The sequence below is a fragment of the Diuraphis noxia genome, unplaced genomic scaffold, assembly GCF_037042655.1.
Source record: "Diuraphis noxia isolate RWA-SAM2 unplaced genomic scaffold, SU_Dnox_SAM2 contig0002, whole genome shotgun sequence".
NCBI lineage: Eukaryota > Metazoa > Arthropoda > Insecta > Hemiptera > Aphididae > Diuraphis > Diuraphis noxia.
Window position 1 is genome coordinate 23,345,892 of NW_028301712.1, and position 26,427 is coordinate 23,372,318.

At 29.6% G+C, this 26,427-nt stretch overlaps 1 protein-coding gene across 1 annotated transcript; it reads left to right on the top strand.

The window, feature by feature from the left end:
* The first annotated feature begins 1,871 nt into the window (after positions 1 to 1,871).
* LOC107164410 (uncharacterized) lies at positions 1,872 to 22,738 on the top strand. Its single transcript, XM_089221406.1, has 3 exons — positions 1,872 to 3,621; positions 4,765 to 5,032; positions 18,321 to 22,738. The coding sequence occupies exons 1-3, from the start codon at positions 3,433 to 3,435 to the stop codon at positions 18,725 to 18,727; spliced, it is 864 nt and encodes a 287-aa protein (XP_089077532.1). The 5' UTR covers positions 1,872 to 3,432; the 3' UTR covers positions 18,728 to 22,738.
* The last annotated feature ends 3,689 nt before the right edge of the window (positions 22,739 to 26,427 follow it).

The window sequence follows — 26,427 nt, forward strand, 5'->3', positions numbered from 1 at the left end:
GAGTTTTGACAAAAGTCGTAAAATTCACAAAAATATTCAAGTTATTTTGCACAGTAAAAAATGTACAACATTTTCAAAATTCATATCTACGAGAAGTACTGGCAATTTAAGTTGAGGTTTCATACTAGATTTTCTCCGATAAAGCACGATTAAGCATAATACGATTGAACTTATAACTTTTTAGCAACAAAGTTGAGCATAGAATAATTTATGCGACGTTATTACATTCATATAGCCAACAATTTTTTATTTTTTATTTTCACGTATTATTACTATACTAAATTTAAAAGAGTCACGAGCAGTGAATAGAGCCCAGCTTTATTAACAATATTACTGATGCATGAGTTATAGATGTTGGTTTATATTTAATAATTATTGTCACTAGAAACAATACAATTCGCTATTAAATTAATACAAATAATAATAGTAATAATAATAACTAATGTTTAAAACAAGTATCATTACTCAAAACAAAAATAAATATTCTTAGATAGCCTTATACACTCCACAAAATATCAAGAAAACTATAGATCAGGGGTGGCGAACACACGGCACGTGTTCTAAAAGTGGCACGTTTGTCAAATTTCAATGGCACGCAAAAAATTTAAATTAAGAAAAATTATACTATTCTTTAAATTTTGTTGTAAAGAATTCAAATGAATAAATTATAAAAAAATTAAAAGTTATAATATTCATATATGTAAAATTGATTATGTTACTATATTATCACTATACTTAATATTTTCTATTTAGTGCTTACAAAGTTACAAACTTTAGGCACGTGAAAAATTATTAAACCTTTGATTGCAAAAATTTGGCACTAGACCCAAAAAAGGTTCACCACTCTTGCTATAGATTATAGAGTAAAAACAATAGATTAAGAAAAGGCTATACAAATCTGACTCATTCTGCACACTTTCATCAACAAAAACTAAAGAATCACAAAAATGTATTCGAGGCTGATACATTTACAGTGTAAATGTGTGTACATGTTGACAGTATAAGCATACGAATAAATTAAATAAATGTACTAGAACTGTTTACTTAGTACTTACTAAGTACTATTACGACCGTCTTAGATTAAGAATCCAATGAAAAACATTTTATCAATAAATTAAATAAAAATTGGAAGAAACAACTTTTTTAAATATGTATCGCTATCCATACCATATACATTATACATAGACCATTTAGATTTAGTACTTTAGAGCTATCAACCAAATCCTAAACATGAATAAATAAATAACCAAATAAAACTAAAAAAAGTTGTCACAAAATATATTCATTTTACTGTACCTACATTAACCTTTACATTACCTTTTTTTTCTCTTTCTTTTCCGTTAGTATCGAGAACCGGAGGAGGAACCATGATGTCAGTACTTCTCCTCCGGCCCCCATCGTTTATTGATAAAAATAACCAATTACACATTTAAGTAGCTGCGACGGGCCAGTCTCCCGTTCGATAGCTATTGCAATAGGTTGTGTACATTAATTACCTAATACCTATACAACTTACTTTTATATGTGGTATTAAATTCCTAAATACCTAATATTCTAATAGTTATAAATGTATTAATTATCTGGGTGTTTTCCGTATAAATAATATTAGCCATGAATTGCGATCAAATAAACTTAAGATATTTAATTGGTAGTTCTTCGTTCTTTATGACGTCGTATAGCTTTTATTTAATATCATAGAAACCCAGTAGGTAGGTACACTCCAATTTTTTTTATAAATTTAAATTATTTTTAAATCGTCTACCTCTTATTTATTTATTTATTCGTATGCTTGTTTACCTCATAAGTAAAAACATAAAAATATGTATCGTTAATGATTATTAATCGGTAACATATGTATATATGCTTGGCATTTACATACGAATGTTTTCATATTGAGTTTGGTATGTTATTAATGAATAATGATACATTAATAGAAAGATTTACTACATATTCGTTTGGCTTTGTGTGTTGACCTCAAACCCGTTTATCTGAGGGTCAATGGGTGAGGAAGGAGCCTCTCGTCACTGAAATTAATAAATTCCATCAATATAAATTTATTTTTTCTTGCACATAATAAAAAAAAAATTCGCTTCGTATCTTCTCGTGACTTGCTCTATATAGATACTATAAAATGTACAAAATAATAATCTGCACCGTTATACTGATTTCAATACAGCAAGCGTTTATAGATTTTTGACTTAACAGTTGAAATACAAAATAATATAGATAGGTTTACGGATGTACACCTGTGACCTGTAGAATGATCATTTTTATTCATTTTCAATAATGTTGAGTCTTTTTTTTTTAATATTAAAAGCCCAAACTCAAATTTACATTTTACTTCGTGTTTAGTTTGTTCAGTACCTACTTATCTAGGTATATATTTAAAAGCACGGTGCTTTGTCTTGTGAAACCCTTTTACTACAATATACAATAACCTAACCCTTTTACTTATCCTTCCCTAAGCCGTTTGCAGCGTTACACGTGCATTTTTCTTGAAATATTCACTGACCATAAAATGTTTACAGTTGCAAGTGCACATAATTATAATATATTATTAAATATTTAAAAGCAAAAAGCTAGTAAGTTATCACCATACACTTAGATAATTAAAAATCCAAGTACCCGAAAGATATGCATCATATAATAAACTGAACACTATAACTTCACGCTATACTATTATGACCTTTTCTGATGGAATTAAAAATTTAATACGAGATTTTTGCTTGAAACTTTTTTTTGACATTAAAATGTATTTTCAGCAAAACAATTTTTCACGAACTATGAAGGTTCTCCATACGTTGACCACGGTGAAACGATTTTGTTTCACTTTTAATAAACGATATTTTCATATAATGTGTCCATAATATAAAATATTATAATATTTGAGTTTATAAGCGTTCATTGTTCCTTTTTTGGTAACGCTGATTTTACGTACCGATACTAAAACACTACAACTACAAAATTAACACATACAAAAAATGTTATTTATCCGCATAACATAAACTTTTAAATTTTTATCAACGAAAAAATATGTATAATTACATTATTCTCCCATAGTATTTCGACTCTAGTGGTATCTTAAACAATACTCTATAATATTATACGTATTATACCTACCTGGTATTACTATGATAATTCGTCCGAAAACGTTAGGTATTAAAATTACATTTAATTGCGTTTGACATCATTTATAAATCAACTACTTATGCGTGCAAAATTTTCCACCTGCTCTCATGGACGACTTGAGACGGCCCAAATTTCCGCATGACGCTTCCCCACAGAAGCAGGTGCGAACGGATGACGAGAAATGAATCAATCGATATTATTTGTCCTATTAGAAATGATTAACTTCGGGCTTCACTTCTAATGACGGTGATTAGTTGTTCGGCAGATGCGATCCGCGGTCGGTCATCGCGATAATATAATAACATGTTGAAGATCAAATTGTCCTTCGCATTACTGACAGTGGTGTTGGTCATTGGCAAAAGTTCACAATTGTCCATGCTCGACCAATGTGGTCCTCGTCACACGAACCTAACCCAAGAATGTGTGGGAAAATTGATATTGGACACTCTGGCTAAAGTCACTGAAGACCCGGAGAATTTCTTTGGATCAAACGTGAGTATATAATATAACATTGTAAATACCTCGATAAATAACAAGAGAGATTTATGCGCAAAACACTATAATATAGTTTAAAATATTGGAGTAAAATTTTGTGATTTTCAAATGACAAAAAAGAAATCATAAATCTTGAAGTAAATTCTTCTATAATAATTTCTTTTTTGTTGATCTAGCTTTTTAATATTATCACATCTTTTTTTTTTAAATAAATCAAATTCTTTTTTATTCTATTAGGTGTCATATTAAAGTGTTCTATTCATTCTTATGACATCTAATACATTTAATTGTGTATCCTTCAGCAGAATAGTTTAACATAAATATCCATTTATCAATAATTTTTGATTTATAAGTGTTTTAACCTCTAAGTTATGAAAGGAGAAATTAAGTAGGTGAAAATTTAGCAAAATATAAGTACCTCCACACCTATTACAACTCACGCTCAACATCCGAAATTTTCATATAAATATTCTGCTTCAGAATAATCAATTAAAAATATAAAAGTTGTATTTTACAAAAATGTAATGTTATCTATATTTATTTATTTATTGACGAGTTAAATCCAACTATATACAAGAAATTTTTAATTGCGTACATATATAAATATGATTGTAACATGAAAATATTTAGTACCTACCTATATTAGCTATACTTTACTTGGTAGGTACTTATTAATTATTATCAACTTCATAATAAATATTGAACAATTCATTGGACCTATCGATCAATTGTACATAGTTATTGCCTTATTGGTATCATTTATCATAAACAATGGATATATCATTATGTTGATAGGAGCAGCTAAAGCGTAATCTAATTTGTGTGCGTTGGTAGATACAAAATGTACTGCCCATATCATGAATTTATTTACTATTGCCAATTAAGTACTTAAAGTTGCACACATAAATCATATTTTTTAAAAACAAAAATCAACCGAGTTAACGAGTGTTGTGCATTATAATTTTTTTAAGTATTTAATACGTAGAATAATATAATTTAATTTATTATATATGTATATATTATGTTATGCTACCTACCCATGTGCATCGTCTGATGAGCAAAGCTACGTTTTTATATATTTTTAAATATACTATTTTCAAATAAACAATAAACATAATGAAATAATAATGTTTTCCATAGCAATTTAATAACGACAGTGGAACGATAATGCGATTTATCAAACTGAAATTCGATAACGATACAATGAATATCGATGAACGTTATGAAATCGACGAGAGCAGATCCTGGAATGCAGGAAATTTTTGGGATCAATTGGTTTACGCATTTAAAAAACTGACCAATTACAGTACCGACCACGGAATTCTGTTGTCCCTGCCGCAATGGTCGAAAAAATTCCCACCTGTCACAGTCGTTGAGGAGGACGACGTTTTCCAAATAGTCAACCAAAGTGAGTATAATTAATATTTTATATAATTTACAAACAATAACAATACTTAAAAACAAACGTTAAAATTAACGTATATTTGAACCTTTATAATATAAGCATCGCGGATACAAACATTATGATATTCATTATAGTCTCATCAATTATCTGACATCGAATAAATTTAAAGAAAACATAAATTTAAAAATAATATTTTCATGGTTTCATAGTAATGTTCATAAAATTACAAAAATCAAATATCACCTATACTTATAACCACAATTTTTCGGTTTTGAATATTTTATAGTATCTATAGTAACAATTTAGGTAGGCAGAAATAATAAATTATTGTCATTTGAAAACCGGTAGTAACTAGTAAGTACCTATATAATAGGTAGGTTACATTATATTATTCCTTCAATGATTTTTACGCATGGCTAAACACGTAATTTCTTACACAATCGCCTAACCAAAAGTGTAATATTTTTTACTATTTTACTAAAATGCTAAACATAAAAATATGCGTATTACAACATCATGAAATAGTTACAAATTTATTAAAATAATATATTTTCAGTAAAACGGGCATAATCTCGTAAACGTGGAACAATAGAAATATACGATTTATTTTATCAAATGTTTTGACATAGCTACGATAATTTTGAGGTTATAATTACTACTATTATTTCAACGTTAGGTCAATATTTGGTTTGAAATAATAAATGTAATGAACAATTTGGACGGGTAAAATATAAGTTACTTGGCTTAGAACTATATAAGTTTTAGAAAAACACTAACAAATATTGTAACAATTAACAAGTAAGCGGTAGCTATAGGTACAATGAATTTTGTTACATTAAATTTTAAACAATATCATTTTCAAAACAAACAATATCATAATATTAAAATTACATGAAATAATTTGTACCTACTTTTTATCATATTATATAGATACTAAAAAGAGACTTACCTAAAATAATAGTCTATTACATATTATATTAATAAACAATAAATATCAAATTGATTACCTAGATGTAACGATAATGATAATTTAGATAATACTTGATTCTTAAATTCTCAATGTATAATGAGTTATTATAAATTATAATATTAATGTATTCTTTTACAATTAAAAAAAAAACACATTTTTACATTTCGATTTCCAAATTAAAAATAAGAATGTTAGTTACAAATCAAATTTTTTTTAAATTTTAAATAAACTAATAGTTAATAAAACAACGACTAGATATTTAAAACAACGGAACGAAATTGTATACTTTTTTAGACGGGTTTTTTTATTTGAATTACATATCGCCTATCTACGTATGTATTTTAATTAGTGTTAAATCAAACAGTTCTATAAAAAAAAACAAATCATCTGTTTAAGTTTAACTGTATAAAACTTAACCCGACATAAATTCACAATAAAAAAGCGGGAAAGTGGATATCACTCTGCTGTACAGTTAGGTTACAAGTAAGTTACTGTATAATGGATGAAATAACATTTGAATCCAATGATATTATATCATTGTATACGAAAAACGATTCTGAGCGGAGATGGTTTATCTGTCTAGGATATATTATAGATCATTAAACATTTTCAAATCTTAGATATAAAAAGAAAAATTATTATGAATTTCTAGCTTAAAACAATTTACGAATTTTCGTGATTTTTACGTATGTTATCAAAATCAAACTTTTAATGCTTATAAAAAAAATTGTGAGAATATTTTACTTTTGACCCCCAAAGTACCAACTAGATTCACTCTCTGAAATAAGGTACTGAAGTCGAAAATCGAACCATTTTTACTGCCCCAAAACGTGATGACAAACACAAAAAAAAACACATATCATGATAAAATCAATACATTCCTCGCTCCGCTCAGAATCTAAAAAAGTTTTATAAACTGAATTGGTAGTGTGGTTGGAATGAATAATTATATTATAAAATGTATTAAGAGGACTCCACGCCCGCATGTGTTGCCTCCGTCGTACAAGTGGGTAGCATACCAAATTTTACGCTCAGCAGATCACGTTTATCTCCGTTAGTTTAAAATTTAGAATCTCAGTGGATTGACCTATTATAAAGATTAAAGGCAAAATTATTATCCAAGGCATCTCGGGGAATTTTTATTATATTTTAATTTTAAAGCGGGTGTAGCGTCCTCTTAACTATTTTATAGAATACGTACTCGTCGAATAAAATTATAATTTTGAAGAATTCTAACGTCTAAAGTTCTGAATCCTATTTGTTCTGAGAAACATATATCATTTAATTTTCAATGTAATAATTAGGGCCCGGAAGTTTATGTACTAAAAACTAACGAAATATGTATGCACTTATGCGCTTAAAAATCCTGATATATGCGCTTAAATATGCTCTTATTTTTTTTTTTAACTTATAAATATGAGGAAAAAAAATCATTAGTTATGAATTTATGAGATACTACTCACGATTTTTAATTCAATTTCTTTGACTGGTAATTAAAAACATTGTTTTATTAATTAATATACATTTTTACACATTACAATTCACAATCAACGATTTTGATAAATTCCCAAATTTGAACGACCGCCTGTTATCTGCCAACATATTTTGTACACCGGAAAGCTCCTCTCCGCATCAACCGAAGAAATTGGTGCGTATTTAAAATATAGTAAACTATCACAAGAAAAATCTCCAGGTAAATTATCCACTGTCAATTCTTCTCCCAGCATAATTTTTGAAACTGAACTGACTAAATTCAATAATTTAAAATAAACATAATATTGTCCATTAGCTGTTATCGGGCCGCCGCGCGCCGCGGTCTTGCGGTTATTTTATAATAGAATATTATATTGAGCAAGTTAAACACATTAAATTCGGCATGGGCGCGCTCGTCGATCGACGTAATAAGATAAAGCCAATAAAGCTAGCTGTAGTTAAAATTTATAAATATATATATTAATATATTATAAAACGAATTGGGGAAAAATATTGTTTTTAATGTCAAATGGAAATTTGAAAAATACGATATAAGGATATATAGTAAGTTCTCTCAATATAAATGTATTTATTTATTTACGAATTTTTATACTGTATCTTTATAAATTATAAATTAATATGCTCTAAAAAGTTGTAAACTTAAGAAATATGCTCTAAAATTCAAAAAATCACTAAATATGCACTATAAACTTTTGGATATGTTTTTCGTAGTGTCTTGGAATGCATTTCTAGCTCACTTAGCAATAAATCTAATGGTTCAAAAAAAACATGCAAATGCATGAACTTCCGGGCCCTGGTAATAAGTATACAATTTGTATATTGTATACGTTGTTTAATACTGTTGACTTTTATAAAATTTCAAGTAAAGTACATGAATCATTTGACTGTGAGACCTAAATAGCTAAAGGCGAATATTTGGAAGACTTAGAGAGTCTTAAGTCCCACCATTGTATTTTCAACATGAACTATTATAATCAACCCTAAAAAGTTTTGAAAGATGTCTAAGATGTCTTAGCCTTTAGTTGGTTACATAATGGTGTTAGTCTACTAAAACCTTATTACTTTCTACTTGCGTTAGTCACTCAGAGTATTGAATATATAAATATAACTATTATATTTATTTGGTGATTGTATATTGTAAATATCAAACTATTATTTCAAACAATTGACTCAAATCTATAAACAGTTTTTTATGATAAAAGTAGCAATTATTATTGTTATTTTATTATTTTCATTTTCTAATACTTCAAAGTTATTACTATGATCAGGAAATAAATTAGAAACAACAAATTGTTATATTATGAGTAAAAAATATTATATTTTATTTAGATTTCTCTGGTTATTTAGGACTTCAACTTTAGATGTGGTTAAGGTATATTATGTATAAATATAATGTACATGCAAGCACTCAGTAGTCGGTTCATAACAATTTTAACAATTCTAATTTTTTTTCTGTTTCCGACCAATTGTAAGTATCACTATTCCACTGTAATTAAAATGTCAAAAAATAAAGAAAATAATCTACATATATATATAAATAAATTGTTACGTTATTTGTTGTGAAAAACTGAAAATGAAATATTGTTCATATAATACCATGTCGTAGGTAAAAGCCTAACAATAATAATACACATTTAAAAAATTGCAATATTTTCAATTTTCATTACTTTTAACTTTTTTTATACAAAACTTTTTGCACGCTATACGCTACAATATTACTACAACGTCGCCAGTACCTACTTCCTACTTCCACGGCTCCACTTTAATAACCAAATATATATTGCGTTCTGAAATATTTTATTTCATCTTTTGGCTATTAATATAATATCTACAAATTACAAGACAATTTCTCATATCGCATGTTCATTAAATATTGATAACTATTTTGACATTTTGTCGTGACTCATTCCTAAAGAATATATAATGACCCTCTATAAATAGAAAATACCTACCTTAACGTTAGAAATCTGAAATATTTTGACATTTTAAAAAGTTCAAAATACTAGGTACATAATCGATTCGAATTTCGCAGAAGTATAGAACAACGATTGTGGCGTTCGCTATAGTAAAACACCAATAATAGGTCATAATATTTTGTTTGACATTTTGTCTTGTCTCTTGTCAAATTTCTACCATTTCACAAAACGATCAGTACCTATATTATATATTTAGGGTATTTCTCTGGTCGATATTTCACACTCCAGAGTCCAGACCATATTTATGTGTAAAAAATAAAAAATCACATTAGCACACAAAAAGTATTGTACTTTTTTTTTAAAAACAAAAAATAATTATAAAATACAATAGAAGTAAATACACTGCGTATGCGACGTAAAATAACGTTTTAATTTAATCGCATGTATTTTACACACTTATATATATATATATATGGACAATAATATGGTACACACAAACATACTCTATTAAAACGTATAGGCGGAACTATATTATGATGTTTCCTTCGTTGTTGCAAAAAATTATATTCCCATTGTGTGCACTGCGAGAAAAATTTTTTTTACAGATCGTGAGTAGATATCCATTTTATATTTTTGAATGAATGTTTTTTTCCTCTTTATGCAGTATTCATGCTACTTCAGTTGAAACAAAATTTTTTATGCAATTATGCTTCACATGAAAAAAGTCAAAGAATTCTAAAACAGCGATAATGATTAATATTTCGTATTTTATTTAACATATATTCACGAGTGTATATACAATGAAAAAAGTTGGAAGACTGGTATGGATAAACGTTTTAATTATCCTGCACGAGACTTTGTCAATATGCATTATGAACCGATTGGTGATTGTATTAAAGTATAATACATTATAAAATATAAGTGCCTACCTAATGTAAAAATATGTGTATACCTATTACGAGATAGTGTTGTTAATATTATGATAAATATTAAATTGTTTGATTGTTCTCCATCATAGGCGTCAAATTCGAAGGCATTCGTTTTAGTGTTATAAGATGTGATTTTAAGTGGTTAAATAAACGTTAATACCATAATAAGAATATTATATAGATATATTATAAAATATAAGTGCTTACCTAATGTAAAAATATGTATATACCTATTACGAGACAGTGTTGTTAATATTATGATAAATATTAAATTGTTTGATTGTTCTCCATCATAGGCGTCAAATTCAAAGGCATTCGTTTTAGTGTTATAAGATGTGATTTTAAATGGTTAAATAAACGTTAATACCATAATAAGAATATATTATATTGATCGCCTATTTATTTTATCAGCGACGAAGTTAATGCTCTAAAAACTTAAATTGTTATATAGACATAATAAGTACACACACAATAGATGCACATTAATTAACCACAAAATTATGATAATAATAAACCTACTATTGACATACGAGAACGCGATTATATAGTGTGCGTACAAAATCTAGATAGGTTATGGTGTTTTGTTATAGACTATGTTGGAATATCGGAGTATTAGCTATTTTAATATTAACTACAATGCTGCAATGCCTGTAACTATATATAAAAATAAGTAATGAGTATTTCCGTTAATAAAGCAGTAAATCACATCAAAAAAATATGAATACCAGTTGTTTATTTCATCGGTTAGTTGATTATTATTTTTTCATTGTCAGATCCAATAAAACAAATGATGAGTGTTATTTCATGCCATATAAATCAATCAACCAATTTATAAGTTAATGACATCATTAAAACCGACAAAAAAAAACAATAGCCATTAGGTGTAATTTATATTTATTGTATACCTACCGTGGTTGTTTAAAATTTAAACATATTTTAGCTGCTAATGTCTTAGATAAAAATTAACAACTAATAGGAAACAGAGATTTTCATTCGAGCTAGACTTTCAAAATCCATTAATTCATTAATTATTCTAATCCTTAGATTTCTTAAAAAAAAATATATATATATATATAACAAACAAATTAAATCCAACCACAAACATTGTAATAATATAACAAAGTATTTTAATCTCCAAATGACAAGTATAATCTCACGAGAGTCGTAATAACGCAATTTTAAAAACACTTTCAAAAAACTAAATACTGGTATCGTCTATAAATTATATACCTACCTAATTGTTGATATTTCATGATAATTTATCTATGTGTCGAACTACTCTAATAGAATAGATGTTTTGGAAAAAAATAATCACCGTGACTACGATGTAGATGTGGTTTGTGCATTTACAAATAAAATATTGGATAGATATACAGACTACGGAAACGACAAAAATAACGATGTGGTGTACCATAAAATATTACTATTGGATCGAAAACGGCAAAAAAAAACTGTTAATAATAATATTCGGGACTCACGATAGTAATTGAACAACAAAAAAGTAGACATGTTTCGTAGTATGTCTTGTTTTTTTACTGAACTACTGCATTGTCTTATTGATATACTAGCTTATATTATTGAACTTAAACCAATCATTAGGATTAAGAAAATGTTAGGCACCTGTATAATATTACATATGTTATTATGTTAATATTTTAACTCCAAGAACGAATAGGTACAATAGACCTGCTCCACAGTTGAATATATTTTACTGATTCCAATACATACTCACAACAGGCATAGTACCTATAGGGTACTGCGTCAGAGTTGACTAACCAACATTTGACTGGCTCACACAGGCGTAGGTATAGTAGTTACTTACTGATTAAAATGTAAGCCAATACTGCACCCATTTTCGGCCTGGCATGTAAAAGACTTCGATCTCACAATTTTCCTCTAAGGCCTTTATTATTTTCTCAGCGTGCTATGTGTGATGGGATACTATATATCTTTCTCCTCTTCCTCCCGCCCGCCACCAAACTACATTTTAACGAGTTATATTATTTTTTATTGTTATTTAAATAAATAAGCCTCGGCGTCTACGGCCATTGGCATACAAGGAGTTCAAGATTAAAAAGTTTTAAGAATACAGTATTTACATATTATATAAACAAGAATAGATTATAAACTATTTATAAGAATGGTTTTAGTTAAAAAGGTCATCATGTGACTTATGATGTCTGGATGGTGAGCTTCCGACATGATATTTGATACCCCAGCTTCTCGTTTGTTGGTTTCATGAGTTATATATTGTAAGTTAATCATATTGGTATATGTCAGAAATCAAAGTTAACTAAATGATTTGTTTGTAATAAATAAAAATAAAAATCTTGTGACCGTGCAGTACGAGACGCTTTTTCGACCCGGCTTCGTGAGGGTTCTGCTTAAATAACAAAAAAAAATTAAGGGCGACAAGGACTGCATAAATCAGTGACGTTATTACCAGGAATGTTAGGTGTGTAACTCACAGGAACCCTCCGGTTTTGAGAAGCCCCGACTCCAGATATCTCTTATATGATCTTCAGTAACAGCTGAATTGGATATTTGGATAAAAAGAAAATTATTGATGACTGCTGTCGTATAAACAAGTATAGTTAATCTGTATGTTAGATTTTATAAAAATATATATATATATATAGCTAATAATAATAATTATCAACTATGACATGTGAGAAAACGATGATTTTTTGAGTCATATAAAATCGACTGTTGTATTAGCAGGTAAGGGCTCTCGTCTGGAAATGTTCTAATGGGCTCCTTGTTATCAAATCGTGCCACTGGCACAGATGCTAAAAATCAATAGGTAACACGTATAGGTACTTACTACTGGTTTTACCCTGATAGTCTGTGATACTGACACAATATTCATAAACTTCGAGCCTCAAAAATATTGTTAACCATAGTCCATAAGTCATAACTAGCCCGTAACAAACTTGTGAGCATTGAAAAAATACTGAGAAACTACACCTATAGGTGCATATTGTATTTAAATGAAAAAATATAAATGTCATCTATAAGTACAATTCATGGAGTTGTGTGCGTGAACAACAATCCGCTGCGTGCGAGTGATGTAACACTAACCTATAAACTGTTTTTAAAACGACTATTAATTAAATATGCAGTTGAATTTTTAGCAAATATTCACTACGACTTCACTTTGCGTCTACTTTCAGGAAAAATCCGTCCCGGAGTTACGAAACGTTATGAATCGTACATGTTTACATACCTGTCAAAATGACCCCGATTCCCAAGAGTTAGTGAACCCTGGTCGCTAAGGACTGAAGAAATATGTATTTTCTCTGTTAAACACTTTTACTTACGCTTTCGAAAAAATATTATTTTAGATTCTGAGCGGAGCGATGAATGTATTGATTTTACCATGATGTGTTTTTTTTTTTTTTTTTTTGTGTCTGTCATCACGTTTTGGGGCAGTAAAAATGCTTCAATGTTTGACTTCAGTACCTCGTTCGATCAGAAAGTGAATCTATTTGGTACTTTGGGGGGGTCAAAAGTAAAAAATTCTTAATACTTTTCTAAATAATTGAGAAAAACAAACAAAAAATTAAGGGAAAAACGGGAAATTTTACGCACACTCATTTTTCGACAAAATCGATTTTGGTTTTTGATGTAACTTTAAAACAAATGACCATAGATTCATGAAATTTTCACCTAATGTTTATATAAGTATATTCTATCCACCATGCAATTTTCAAAAAATTTCGACTTAAGTTGAACTATTCATAGGCATTTCAAATTTTCGATCATTATTAGTTTTTCTTTAATTAATATCGATAAAAATTTATTTGTTAGGCAGAAAAGCTTGAAAATTTAATACAATGCTCTTAACATATTGTTACAATAGCAGATGAAAAATAAAAGAAATTCATAGTCACAATTTTTTTTTATAAGCATTCAAAGTTTGAATTTTGACAAAATACGTAAAAATCACGAAAATTCACAAATTATTTTAAGCTAGAAATTCATAAAAAATTTTCTTTTTAAATCTAAGATTTAAAAATTTAATACAAGATTCCTTACAAGTTTTTCAATCTTTATCACAAATAAAAATTCCACCTGAAATTCAAATTAAATTTTTATGAGCATTTGAAATTTAAATTTTTACAACATTGGATTTTCACTTTTAGCGATTTCCTTATTTTGGTGTAACTCTAAAACAAATTACCACAGATACTTGAAATTTTGACTGAATGTTTATTTAGGCGTGTTATATATTTGATAAAATTTTCAAAATATTTAGATTTGTTTTGAGCTCTTTACTGACATTTTAATTTTTCAACTTTATTAGTTTTTTTTTCTATAAATATCGATAAAAATTTATTTGTTCGGTAGAAAAGCTTGAAAATTTAATACAAGGCTTCTAACACATTGTAATAATAGAAGTTAAAAAATATTAAAAATTCGTAGGCACAATTTTTTTTTATAAGCATTTAAAGTTCAAATTTTGACTAAATACGTAAAAATTACGGCAATATTCAAATTATCTTAGATAGAAATTCATAAAAGTTTTCCTTTTTAATTCTAAGATTTGAAAATTTAATACAAGGCTCCTAACATATTTTTACAATAGCAGTTGCAAAATAAAAGGAATACATAATCACAATTTTTTTTTTAAGCATTCAAAGTTTGAGTTTTGACAACATATTATGTAAAAATCACGAAAATACAGAAATTATTTTAAGCTAGAAATTCATAAAATATTTTCTTTTTATATCTAAGATTTGAAAATTTAATACAAGGCTCATAATATATTTTTACAATAAAAATTGAAAAATAAAATAAATGCGTAGTCACAATTTTTTTTTTTACAAGCATTCAAAGTTTGAATTTTGACAACATATGTAAAAATCACGAAAATTCGCAAATTATTTCAAATTAGAAATTCATGAAAAATTTTCTTTTTAAAACTAAGATTTGAAAATTATTAATAATCTATAATATATCCTAGACAGATAAACCGTCTTCGCTCAGAATCGTTTTTCGTATACAATGATATAATATCATTGGATTCAAATTTAATTCCATCCATTACAGTAACCCACTTGTAACCTACTGTACAGCAGAGCGACATACACGACTTACCCGCTTTTTTTTTTTTGAAAAACAATAATATAAGTAATAATAATTGTAACTTTGAAGTTTGAAATGTAATAACTGTTAATCATCATAAAATATCATAATTTAGTCGCTACCGCCCTTACCAGTTCAGAGAGGTTGTGCAATCAAATGGGTAGATCGTAAGTACAAAACTTTTACAAAAATTCTCAAGCTGCGGTATAGATAGGTACGAACTTACACCATTGGCGTGTTACCACTCTAATGCAGAACTGATGCGTATAATAAACGCAAAAAAAGTTTGAAAACCTCGTGTATATCATATAATACATAATACAAGAAAGTTTTAGACTATTTTCAATACTACTAAAACGTGTTCTCACAGCAAACGAATCATAAGAAAATCAAAACTTATAGCTACCGCGGTAATTGTTGCCGTTTTATTTAGTCGGAAGCCATTTCAATAACTAAAGTTTAACTACCACGTATTTTATTGTATTATGTTCAGTTGTCTTTATACTTCCACTAACTAGTATCACATCTAGTAAAAACATACATACTCACGAATTCATAGGTGTGCGCAGACATTGCTTGCTGGTGGTGTATTCCAATTTTACTATTTCACTACTTTTGCAATCATCCAATATGCTTTCCTATACAAAATATTGGAAATTCTTATTATGGCTTCACTTACAATATTTTTTTTAAACAAGTTGTACTTGTTTTTTAATAATATAAACATCAACATTCACCATAAAACCATAAAAAAAAAACAAAATAATCAATAACATTAATTTATTATTTATTTATAAGGAACATACATTTTCACTTAATACCTATACGGGCAATACGAAAACTAAATTTCGATACGGTGAATGGTCGGAGTTAAATATTTAAATTCTTCAATGATATCTTCAAAATTCAAATGTGTAACAATTTTTTGCTCCACAAATATTCCTAAAGATTTAATAATAGTAACATGCTTTAAAAATGTTTTTGTATAGCAAACACCAGGCCATGAAGCCGTAAAGCCGCGGGTTAGGTTGGGTCCATGGTTAGATATAGTACCTGTGATGCATTTACCTATAGTTAATAATAATAATTACAAGTAACAATACATTGCCTTCAATTAGACACTTAGGTATATTTCTTTGCCTTTAACCGCTGATAACATCTCAATAGTCAATCCAAGCACGTAAAAATTGTTTGGCTAACTTTAACTTTTAATTGGCCATCCATCCTATCATTCGCTGATATATAAGCACACTTGAACATTGCACCTAACCGAAACTGTTTTCGAGTGTTAACCTATGATGCGATGCAATCCTCGAATGTTTTCATTATTATTGATATAACATCGTGTAATTAATTTTCTCAGATAAAAACATGCCCCATCGGTATAAATTATCGTCCCATAGCAGAGATCGGGAACCTGCGGCTCTTTAACATGTAATCTGTAACTCTTTGAAAAATTCATAAATATATCGATCCCGTAAAATATAAATTTTATTTGTGAAAAAAATGGCAAAATACTATAACTACAACTACAAAAAAAAGGTTGTTTAGTTCCTGGGCGGCTCTCAGTACATCATGGTTTAGTAACTTTTTTAAAAGAATGGCTCTTTCCTATGAAGAGGTTCTTGACCCCTGCCCTATAGAATCAATTATACATATAATAATATGTAGATATATTATATATAACATACATATACACGATATATCTACCTCCTATACAGTAGATTTCAGTTATAACTAATTAGAAAATGCATAATACTACAATTTTACGTTTGTTTAATAAAACCAATCGTTCGTTTATAAGTTATAAATTATTACAAGGTCTCGAATATAAATGCCCTTAAAAATACCGAAAAAGTCCTTTCAAACAATACATTATTTATTGAAATTTAATAATTAAATGAACTCAAATTATAACGTAAAATAAAATTTACGAGTGATTTAGATTTAATATAAAATTAAATTATATTTGAAAAATATTTAACATGTGAAATACAGCTACAGTATCTTCTACATAATACGCAATACGACTTAAAGCGTCCAAGAATCGACCATACCGATATAATATAATCGCTCGATACGAAAATTGTGTTTACTGTATCATATAACTTGTATGCAATCAACTGGATAATGTGACATAAAGATAAATGTCACTTGTCAGCTTTGTCTAATTTAAAACCGGATTACCAGATGTTAAGTTCAAAATGAAAATAATTTATATTAGATACGTATGACTAACATGTAATACTTATACACTTCAATGAGATCAAAATATTTAAAAATACATTAAAAACGACAAAAAATGGCCTAGTATGAAATCCGCTAAAATGTAAAAAAAATGCCACAAAAAATGTGTGGTTAAAATACCGCGGAGTTCTTGAAACTCATTTGTGATTTGTAGTTTGGAAAGCATCAGCGCGTAAGATGTTCCAACAAAAAAATATACAAATGTATTGAAATCCGATCCCTGATTAATATGACCAATAATACCTACCAAACAATTTTTTAAGACAAAAATGTATGTACAAAAACGGATGCGTTTATATATTATACATATTATTCACCTATCTTCTATGTTTTATGAATTTGTATTCAATCCTAAACTTTTGCCGACTATAAGCTATAGGTACCTAATACCTACACACACATAGACCGATATAAGAACATAGGTACCTAGGTACGTATACCTTTACGTGTGATTTGTCTCACGATCGCCAACCCCTCCGCAACGACACCGCCGCGACCACTCACAAAACCGATGAGACAACTATACAGCTTCAGCAGTAACCACTCGCGTGTACCTGTCACAAAGATCGCCATGGCGGTGTAACTAAGGAGTATTGTTTAGTTTTTTTGTATTTTTTTTTTTTTTATAGTGGTTTACCTGATTACAGGTCGAGGCAAACACCACCCACACAAAAAGTACGCACTGCTGTTCCCATTGCTGGCGACGTTCAAGTTTCTGGTGATCAAGACGCTGTTGGTGCCCATATTGGTGGCCGTCATGATCATCAAGAAGATGCTGGTCCTCGGCGTCATGGCTCTGCCCACCTTATTGACCATGTTGCGGTTCTGCCGGAACCCCAACTTCGGGGGCTTTGGCGGCTTCGGCGCCGGTAACCTCGTGGCCACGGGCGCCGTCGGTCCGGTTGGCCAAGCGGCAGCTTTCGCGCCCCTCACGGCCGACATTTCGGGCGACTACTCTTCGTACGTGCAACAGTCGGCCGCCGCATCCCAGCACAACGGCGCCTACAAGGACTACTCCAAGAACCTTATGGACGCCATGAAGACGACGTACTGACGACGCGGCTGTGAAGCCCACCACTCGCATTGCAATATTGTTGTTGTCTTTGAACACGGTTTTATAATATAGACAATCCATCCCCAGTCCCCCACCCACAATCCTCCAACATTTTAAGCGCCCAACTACTGATTATTCGCATTATCTTATTGATAGGTACCTATCTACCTTTTTTACGTTATCCTCGGCCGGGCGATTGTAAACTCTCCCGATTTTAATGGCATGTAAACTCTCCCGATGGTCAACTCTCCCGGGTTTAGTCCAATACTACCTGACGGGAACATGTAAACTCTCCCGGGTCTAGTTCAGTACTACCTGAAGAGAACATGTAAACTCTCCCGGGTCTACTGCAGTACTACTAAGCTAGCTGGGGAGCATGGGGTATTATTCGTTTTACACAGTTAGAATTGGTTGAGCCATTATAGTCGATATCGTTTTAAATATTTAAATTAAAAATACTCTAACGGTAATTAAATATTTAAATGACAAATACAGGTTAACACAAGATAAATACAGATTAAATACGGTAATACAATTCATAATGAAAATTATAATCACAATCTCTGCAGTGTAGCCAATTCATAGAGTAGCAATAACATTTAAAATAACTCGGGAGAGTTTGCACATTTCTTTCTGGTAAACATAATATTGACCCGGGAAGGTTTACACATTTCTTTCAGGTAAACATAATATTTACCCGGGAGAGTTTACTAGTTTTAAAAATCGGGAGACTTTACCATACAATCGGTAGAGTTTACCACCGCCCCCTCGGCCATTTGCACCAAAAAAATTAATTCGTTTTAAATACAGACCGTCAAAATAAAAAAGGTATGTTTTTTCCGATCACTCAATTGCGCCCAATTTACCTGGTATAATTAAAATAAAGTAGTATATTTCTTTCTTAAATGATAATCAGTTAAATAATAATAATAATAATAATAATAATCAATACAATTTTGTTTAAATCTTAGTCAATTGTACAATTTTCTTTTTAAAATTAAACAATATATACCTTTTTTTATTGAATAATATTTAACATCAGCAGCAAAGGCCATTATTCACAATTTGTATACAAATTTTTTTAGATTATATTATACAGATTGGTTTTTTTAAGAATTTAAGAATAACCCGTGCGATGGTGGTAGCGTCCAGTCCGAGGGCTCCGTCCAACGCGACGGGTACGATTGAATTTCTTCGTTCATCCATAAATTGGTAGCATTCCGTGATTATGTGGCAGACTGTTAGTTCAGTTCCACAAGAAATGCACAGTAATTTTTCTTCCTTTTTCATGAGGAGCCTATTTATGATTATCTTATCCCTTCTATTCGGGGGGAAATTAGGTCAGCTGAAGATTTTGTTTTTTACTCTTCTGAGTTCAGTGTTCTGATTAAGCCAGAGCGTTTGCGTTTAAGAAGCATGCGTTCCTTGATTTGGCTTTTCAAATCTGCATATGTTGTAATGTTTAGCTTTTGGACGTCTGAGGATTTTGTTGCTTTCTTGGAATTTTCGTCTGCTTTTTGTTACCTTCAATATTACTGTGCCCGGGGATCCAGATGAAGGGTATATATTTGGAACTCTGAGTTTTGCTTGGATTATTTTTTCTAGGAAGGACTTTACTATGTCTGTTGTGTTTGTTTTGTTTTTAGGCTTTGTAGTGTGCTTAGAGAATCTGAAAGTGTGATATTGTTTTCAAAGAAGTTCCCATGATCGAGTATAAGCTCCACTGCTCTTAGGATTGTTATAACTCCTGCGGTGTAGATTGAACAGCTTTCGAAAAGTATAAAAGTGGAGGTGAGGTCTTCGTTTATAATTGCTATCCTTGCCCTTTTTTCTGATTTGAGGGCGTCTACATACCTTTTTTTTGTGCAGATGAGTAACACCTCTTGTTATATTACCTATACCATAAGTATAGGTTGTGCGTGTTAGGTACAAAACGCATGCCAAAAAACACTGACATTTTGTATCCTCCAGACACGATTCTATAATACAGGTATACGCACTGCAGTCGAGTCACGAAGACTTGGACCTCGATAACTCAAAAAAACTTTATAACCAGATTTTTTTTTTATTCCTAAAATTTTTACATAAATTCAAGTTAGGTATGTCTCGAATAACATACTCGTATACCACAAAGCAAATATATCCCCCTTCGAGTAACCAAGACTCAACTGAATATAAATTTTTTATAAAACTCCCAAATGCTTCTCTAATAAGCTGATGGCTATTTATTTTTCGTATTTTCATTTATTTTCCAAAACTAAGTGACAGTTAAAAACACAGTTTAAAGCTAATTAAGATTAAATACCTCCCTCCATGGGTACCTATTCTCAAAACAGCACTACTACATGCTATCCTACCTTACTTTTGATTTTGTTTAATTATCATACGTAATACTTACAAGTACACGGTTCGGAGGTTATAGGAGCAAAAAAAATGCAAAATATGCACAAAAAAATTATAAAATATGCAAAAAAATACTATATATAATTTATTACCAAAATATGACACGTAGACGATTGGCATAATTTTATTGAACTGAGCAAACAGTTAAAAAATGTATATTTTAATTAATTGTGAAATTAAATACGAAATAAATATAACATGTTTTATAATACCTGATAAGTTGTTACTTCGAACCACATTATCATTTATACATTGTTACGTAAAATTATTTAAAATTCATAGTTAAAGAAAGAAAAAAATCAATTTTTTAGAAATTATTAAATATGCATGATATGAGTACGAAAACCAAGAAATATGCACTTATTTCTTTAAAATCGATTAAATATGCTGGTTACCTATGCATTTTTAATTTTTAGTTTTAAAACTCAATATTGTATAGCTCAGATTTCTAGCTTGGTCTGCTATGAATCGAGAGCATAATCAGAATAATATGCAAATCCTGTATAACTTCCGAACCCTAGTTATAAGTCTTATAATCATTAACGTAGGTAATGAATTTCTAAGTACCTAATTTATTTAAACTGGGTTTGTTTTTTCTGCATTGCGGAAATAAAAAGATAAGCAGGTAGGTACCTATATTGATGAAATAATAATCATAATTTTATAACTCATACGCAGAGGTACCTAACGGGTGGCCAGTGCAGACCAGTGATGACATCAGTTAAATGTACAAAATCGATATTATATTTCTTAAACATGATACTGCAGGTGAGTCAGGTCACCAATGCGGCGACACCAAATTCTTTTTCTTTTTTTTTATCAATGCTTTCTAACACGCCATAGTTTGTGAAGCCCATTCAACTCAGCATCGACACTTTTATCAATTAATCGTTTTACATAATTATATTAATAAGTATTAATAGAGGGTCCCTACACGGCTACCTACACATTTAGGAATCATAAAATATTTTGTTTTTATTCTTGGGTACATTTGTTTTTTTATATATGATTATTTCTTTAGTCTTACAATAATATATTAAATATTAATAGAGGAATCATTTCCTCGCCGATAGAAGTCTAAAGCAACATTTTTAAACGTGTTATGTTCTATCTTTAAACATTGTATATTATTTATTTTTCAACTGTGAAGTAGTATTGTATAAAAACACACAATCATGCTTCAATTTTGACCAATAGTACCTCCAATAAGTATCCCACTATTACCTAAACGTGTTAAATACCTAGGTACACTAGGATTAGAGGTGTCTCTGTAAAAGGTACCACGTTTCAATATATTTCTAAAAGACTAAAACTACTACTTGTCAAATTTATTATAAGTTTTCCATTTAAGTTTGATTATAATTTATAAAAGACCATATATTATATTATATTATATTATATATTATATTATACCGTCACAAAGCTATGTAATTTTTTTTTTTTAATACATAATTATACATTATACCTAGGTAGGTATATTATATTTCATATATTTATTATTTAGATATATGGTTATTCAAATACGGTGTATGTAATTAAGAATCTTAATATTATTTTAACACTATATTATAATAATGTAACAAATATAACAAAGTATTATTATTTGTATAGACAGTGTTTTTAAAGTGAAAACTAACGGTGAACATTTACTAAATACAATAAAATCAGGTATAATAGTATATTATATTATTCAGTTGATATACGACCACGTATGAGCAAATAACTTTTATACTATTGGGAAGGGAACTGAGACTTGGTATGTATTACTAGTATTACAACGCATGTTCAACCATGATTATGTATTATTAATTATTAATTATTAATTAATTGACAATGGTACATAGGTTAAAGGTGTTCGATAAAATAAACGTAGGTAGGTAGGTCATCGTGGTATACAATGTATACTATGGTATACCTACTATGTAGTAGCCTGCCGTAGGTATTTGAGCAGTTACAGTCTGGTTAAGATAATTTATAGACTAGTTACGTTTCGAATAAATTAATTGGCTATGTGTAACGTATGAAAAACACATGTTATTTTTGAAGAAAACATTAAAAGCACTTGAACTACAAGGTTTTAAAAATAATGTAACAATCTAATCCACACGAACATCGGAACATACCTACACTAAATATTTGCATATATATACTATATAGCCTATTGTGAAGTACAAAAAAAAGCTATGGTAGTCGGTATAAATAATAGAATAGGTATACTATATTACAATAAAGTATTCAATGATAAAAGTATCACCCGGTATATGTTAGAGTAGTACCTAACTGACACCAATACGGCAATTCGGAATATCACAACTATAACACGGACTGCACGCGAATGGGTCGCCACGACTTACACGAGTATTATATACATCCGGACTCGTTTATCGTTTGGAATACGATTTATAAGACTATTTGCATAGGTACCAACAACATATTTTTCTACAGCGGAGGTTCGCGTTATGATCATTTGTCGTATAGGTGCTCCGTGCTCTGCATTCTTTCAAAACTTATCGCACAAGTATAGGTATACTCTTAACACCTTCAGTATGTGTGTAACGTATGGTCGAAGATTATTCGGGTCCGTATACCCTCAAAATCGTCACTTATAGCCGTCGTACCCTATAGCCGTGTATCGCACACGTTGTAATATATTGCCGCATCACGCCTCCTTTATATGTGTAGGAAGATAATAATATATAATATGATGGTAACTATAAGCTAGTAAGTTTATTACAATAAAGATACGTATAACCCTTCTTGACACCAATGTGTTCAGGGCAAGTGTTTCCGCTCTACCAATTGCCTCGAGATCCTCAGATCATAATCATTAGCCTACATAACGACTAGATGAAATTGGTGTGCGATTAATATCCGCATCGACTCGCAGCCCACGCCGATTGTCAACGGTAAGTCACGGATAAGGTGGTCCCGGATATAGGTTGAGTTCCAGGCTTCCAGCAGTATTAGGTAACGAACGAAAACCGCCGACAAGTCTTCTCCGAATTCGAACGAGTATAGAACAGTACGTAAGTGTGTATTAAGTATGTAGATATGCAGGGAACGAGAGACTTAAATTTTTATCCGGATCTTTTCACTGCAGCCATCATTTAGATGCGTATTTATTACACAGGACAACGCTATAAGTAGTAAATCAGTCGATGGACACACCATTAGAATATTAAATATTTGCAGATGACCCTGGAGATACCAGTGATCATTGACAGACAAAACGTTATTTATTTAAAACACAACAATTCACAATAATAAAAAATATCAATCCTTTGGTATTAACAATCCAACTGATGTAACAATTATAAGTAACGTAGAATTTATCAATTTTAAGTAAATTTATAAGCGTATCTAATTATTATTTTTATATTTTAAGACAACATTACAACAATACTTATAGTGTAATCGTCGACAGGTAATTCGTAGTTTTATTTTTTCTAACATGTTCCCAAGACAGTTTATTATCTCTACTACCGTCAATCTGCAAGTAGCAATTGACCACTGTTAGTTGGACTCAAATACTCATACTCAAAGTATAGGAACAATTAAACGTGCACCTACACTGTACACTGTATAGTGTGCGTTATGAACCAACAAGCTATTTAGTATTTTTTCAGTATTAAATTAATACAATATCCTTCATTGCAACAGTATCCGTATATTGTATAGGTAGTTGAGAATTTTCAAACCTATGCAGTAACAATAATAAACGACAAAATCAAATAATACTAATTTAAAATATCGAGTTCAAAACAATACCAGCAGCTGATGTTTCGTGGCGTAGGAAAATTACAATTAATAGTAGTGGCACATGAGGTTTTCATTTTGAAGTTTAATTCACTTACAAATCGTATCTTTTATTCAAAGTAAAATACAGAGACGTTTGCACGTTGAAAACGTTTACTTCAAAATTATAAAAAATAATAGGCTCAATAAAGGACATCAAAACGTAAATATACCTATATGATCAAATAATACTGTACTGCATTTGTTTTTCCACCTCGGACAGGGTTTATTAACATTATTTTGTTAAAAAACAAAAAAAAAACATTTTTAAGCGATCTATTTAACAAGTATTTTAAAGCCACAATTCACACAGACGTATTCACAATCCGTAAATATAAAAAACTGTAATAATTTTAATAAGCAACTTAATCGTTTTTCATGAAACATTAGGTATGTAGATTCCTACAGTGGTATAGTATACCTACCTATTACAACAAATGATTGTACCTATATAGTTGGTTCCAAAAGCGCATGACGATTACATAACAGAATAGAATTAGATTAAATATAAATATTATATTATATGACCTTATATTGTTATTTGATAAAAAAATTTATATTTCTTAAATTATTAGTTGCATACAATTTATATAAACAAACATGTAAAGTAAAATAGGTATACACACCGTACATTACGATATACGATAAAAGTTCAATAGTTGTTTTATTTTGATTTAGAAAATTGTTTGTGGAAATATATTGCTCACTGATAAATACTAAATCCTAGTTTACCGATATTCTTAACCTGGCTTAATTATTTCATTAGCTGGCTCACTTTTGGTAATCAAAATAAGTGTAATACTGTAGCAAAATGTTTTTACGGGAATTTATAAAATGTTAGGGGAGTTAGCATAAACCCGTTGTACATTTGAAAACACATGCGGGTTTAACGTTCTCTTAATATTATACGATAAATCAGAAGTCACAAAGAGCGGTTTCACGTTATGATTGAGATAAATTATTTACTCGTAATCCACAAACACTGGAAAATAGTTCTTATTTTGAAAACTGTGTTTGAAATTGCTCGATTTATTATCACTAAGCAAAGTAAATATTGATAGGAACAACCAGTTTCAGAATAACCAAATTTCATTTCTCAAATACGTATACAAATAATAATTATGAATCAATATAAAATATAAATATTTTAATACCACTATATAAGCAGCATTGTTTTTATTAACCTCCAAATTATACTTCGACATTGAAATATTTAAATTAGAAGGAACCTTCTACATACATATCATAATGAAAAGAAATTGCACAGACCTAATTAAATGTTCAACTATCCAATCATAAAAGAAAATATGTAATACATACTTCAACCAAGGCTTTCAGTAAAAATAACACTAGTATACAAAACAGTAACAAAGATAAACGTTTACAACAAATGGGATAACAAGAGGTAGGTATCATCATTTAAAAACAAATGACACCTATTTTTCAAAAACTGTTTATGATTTTAGAAGGGTTCAATTATTAACATTATATTATAACAAAAA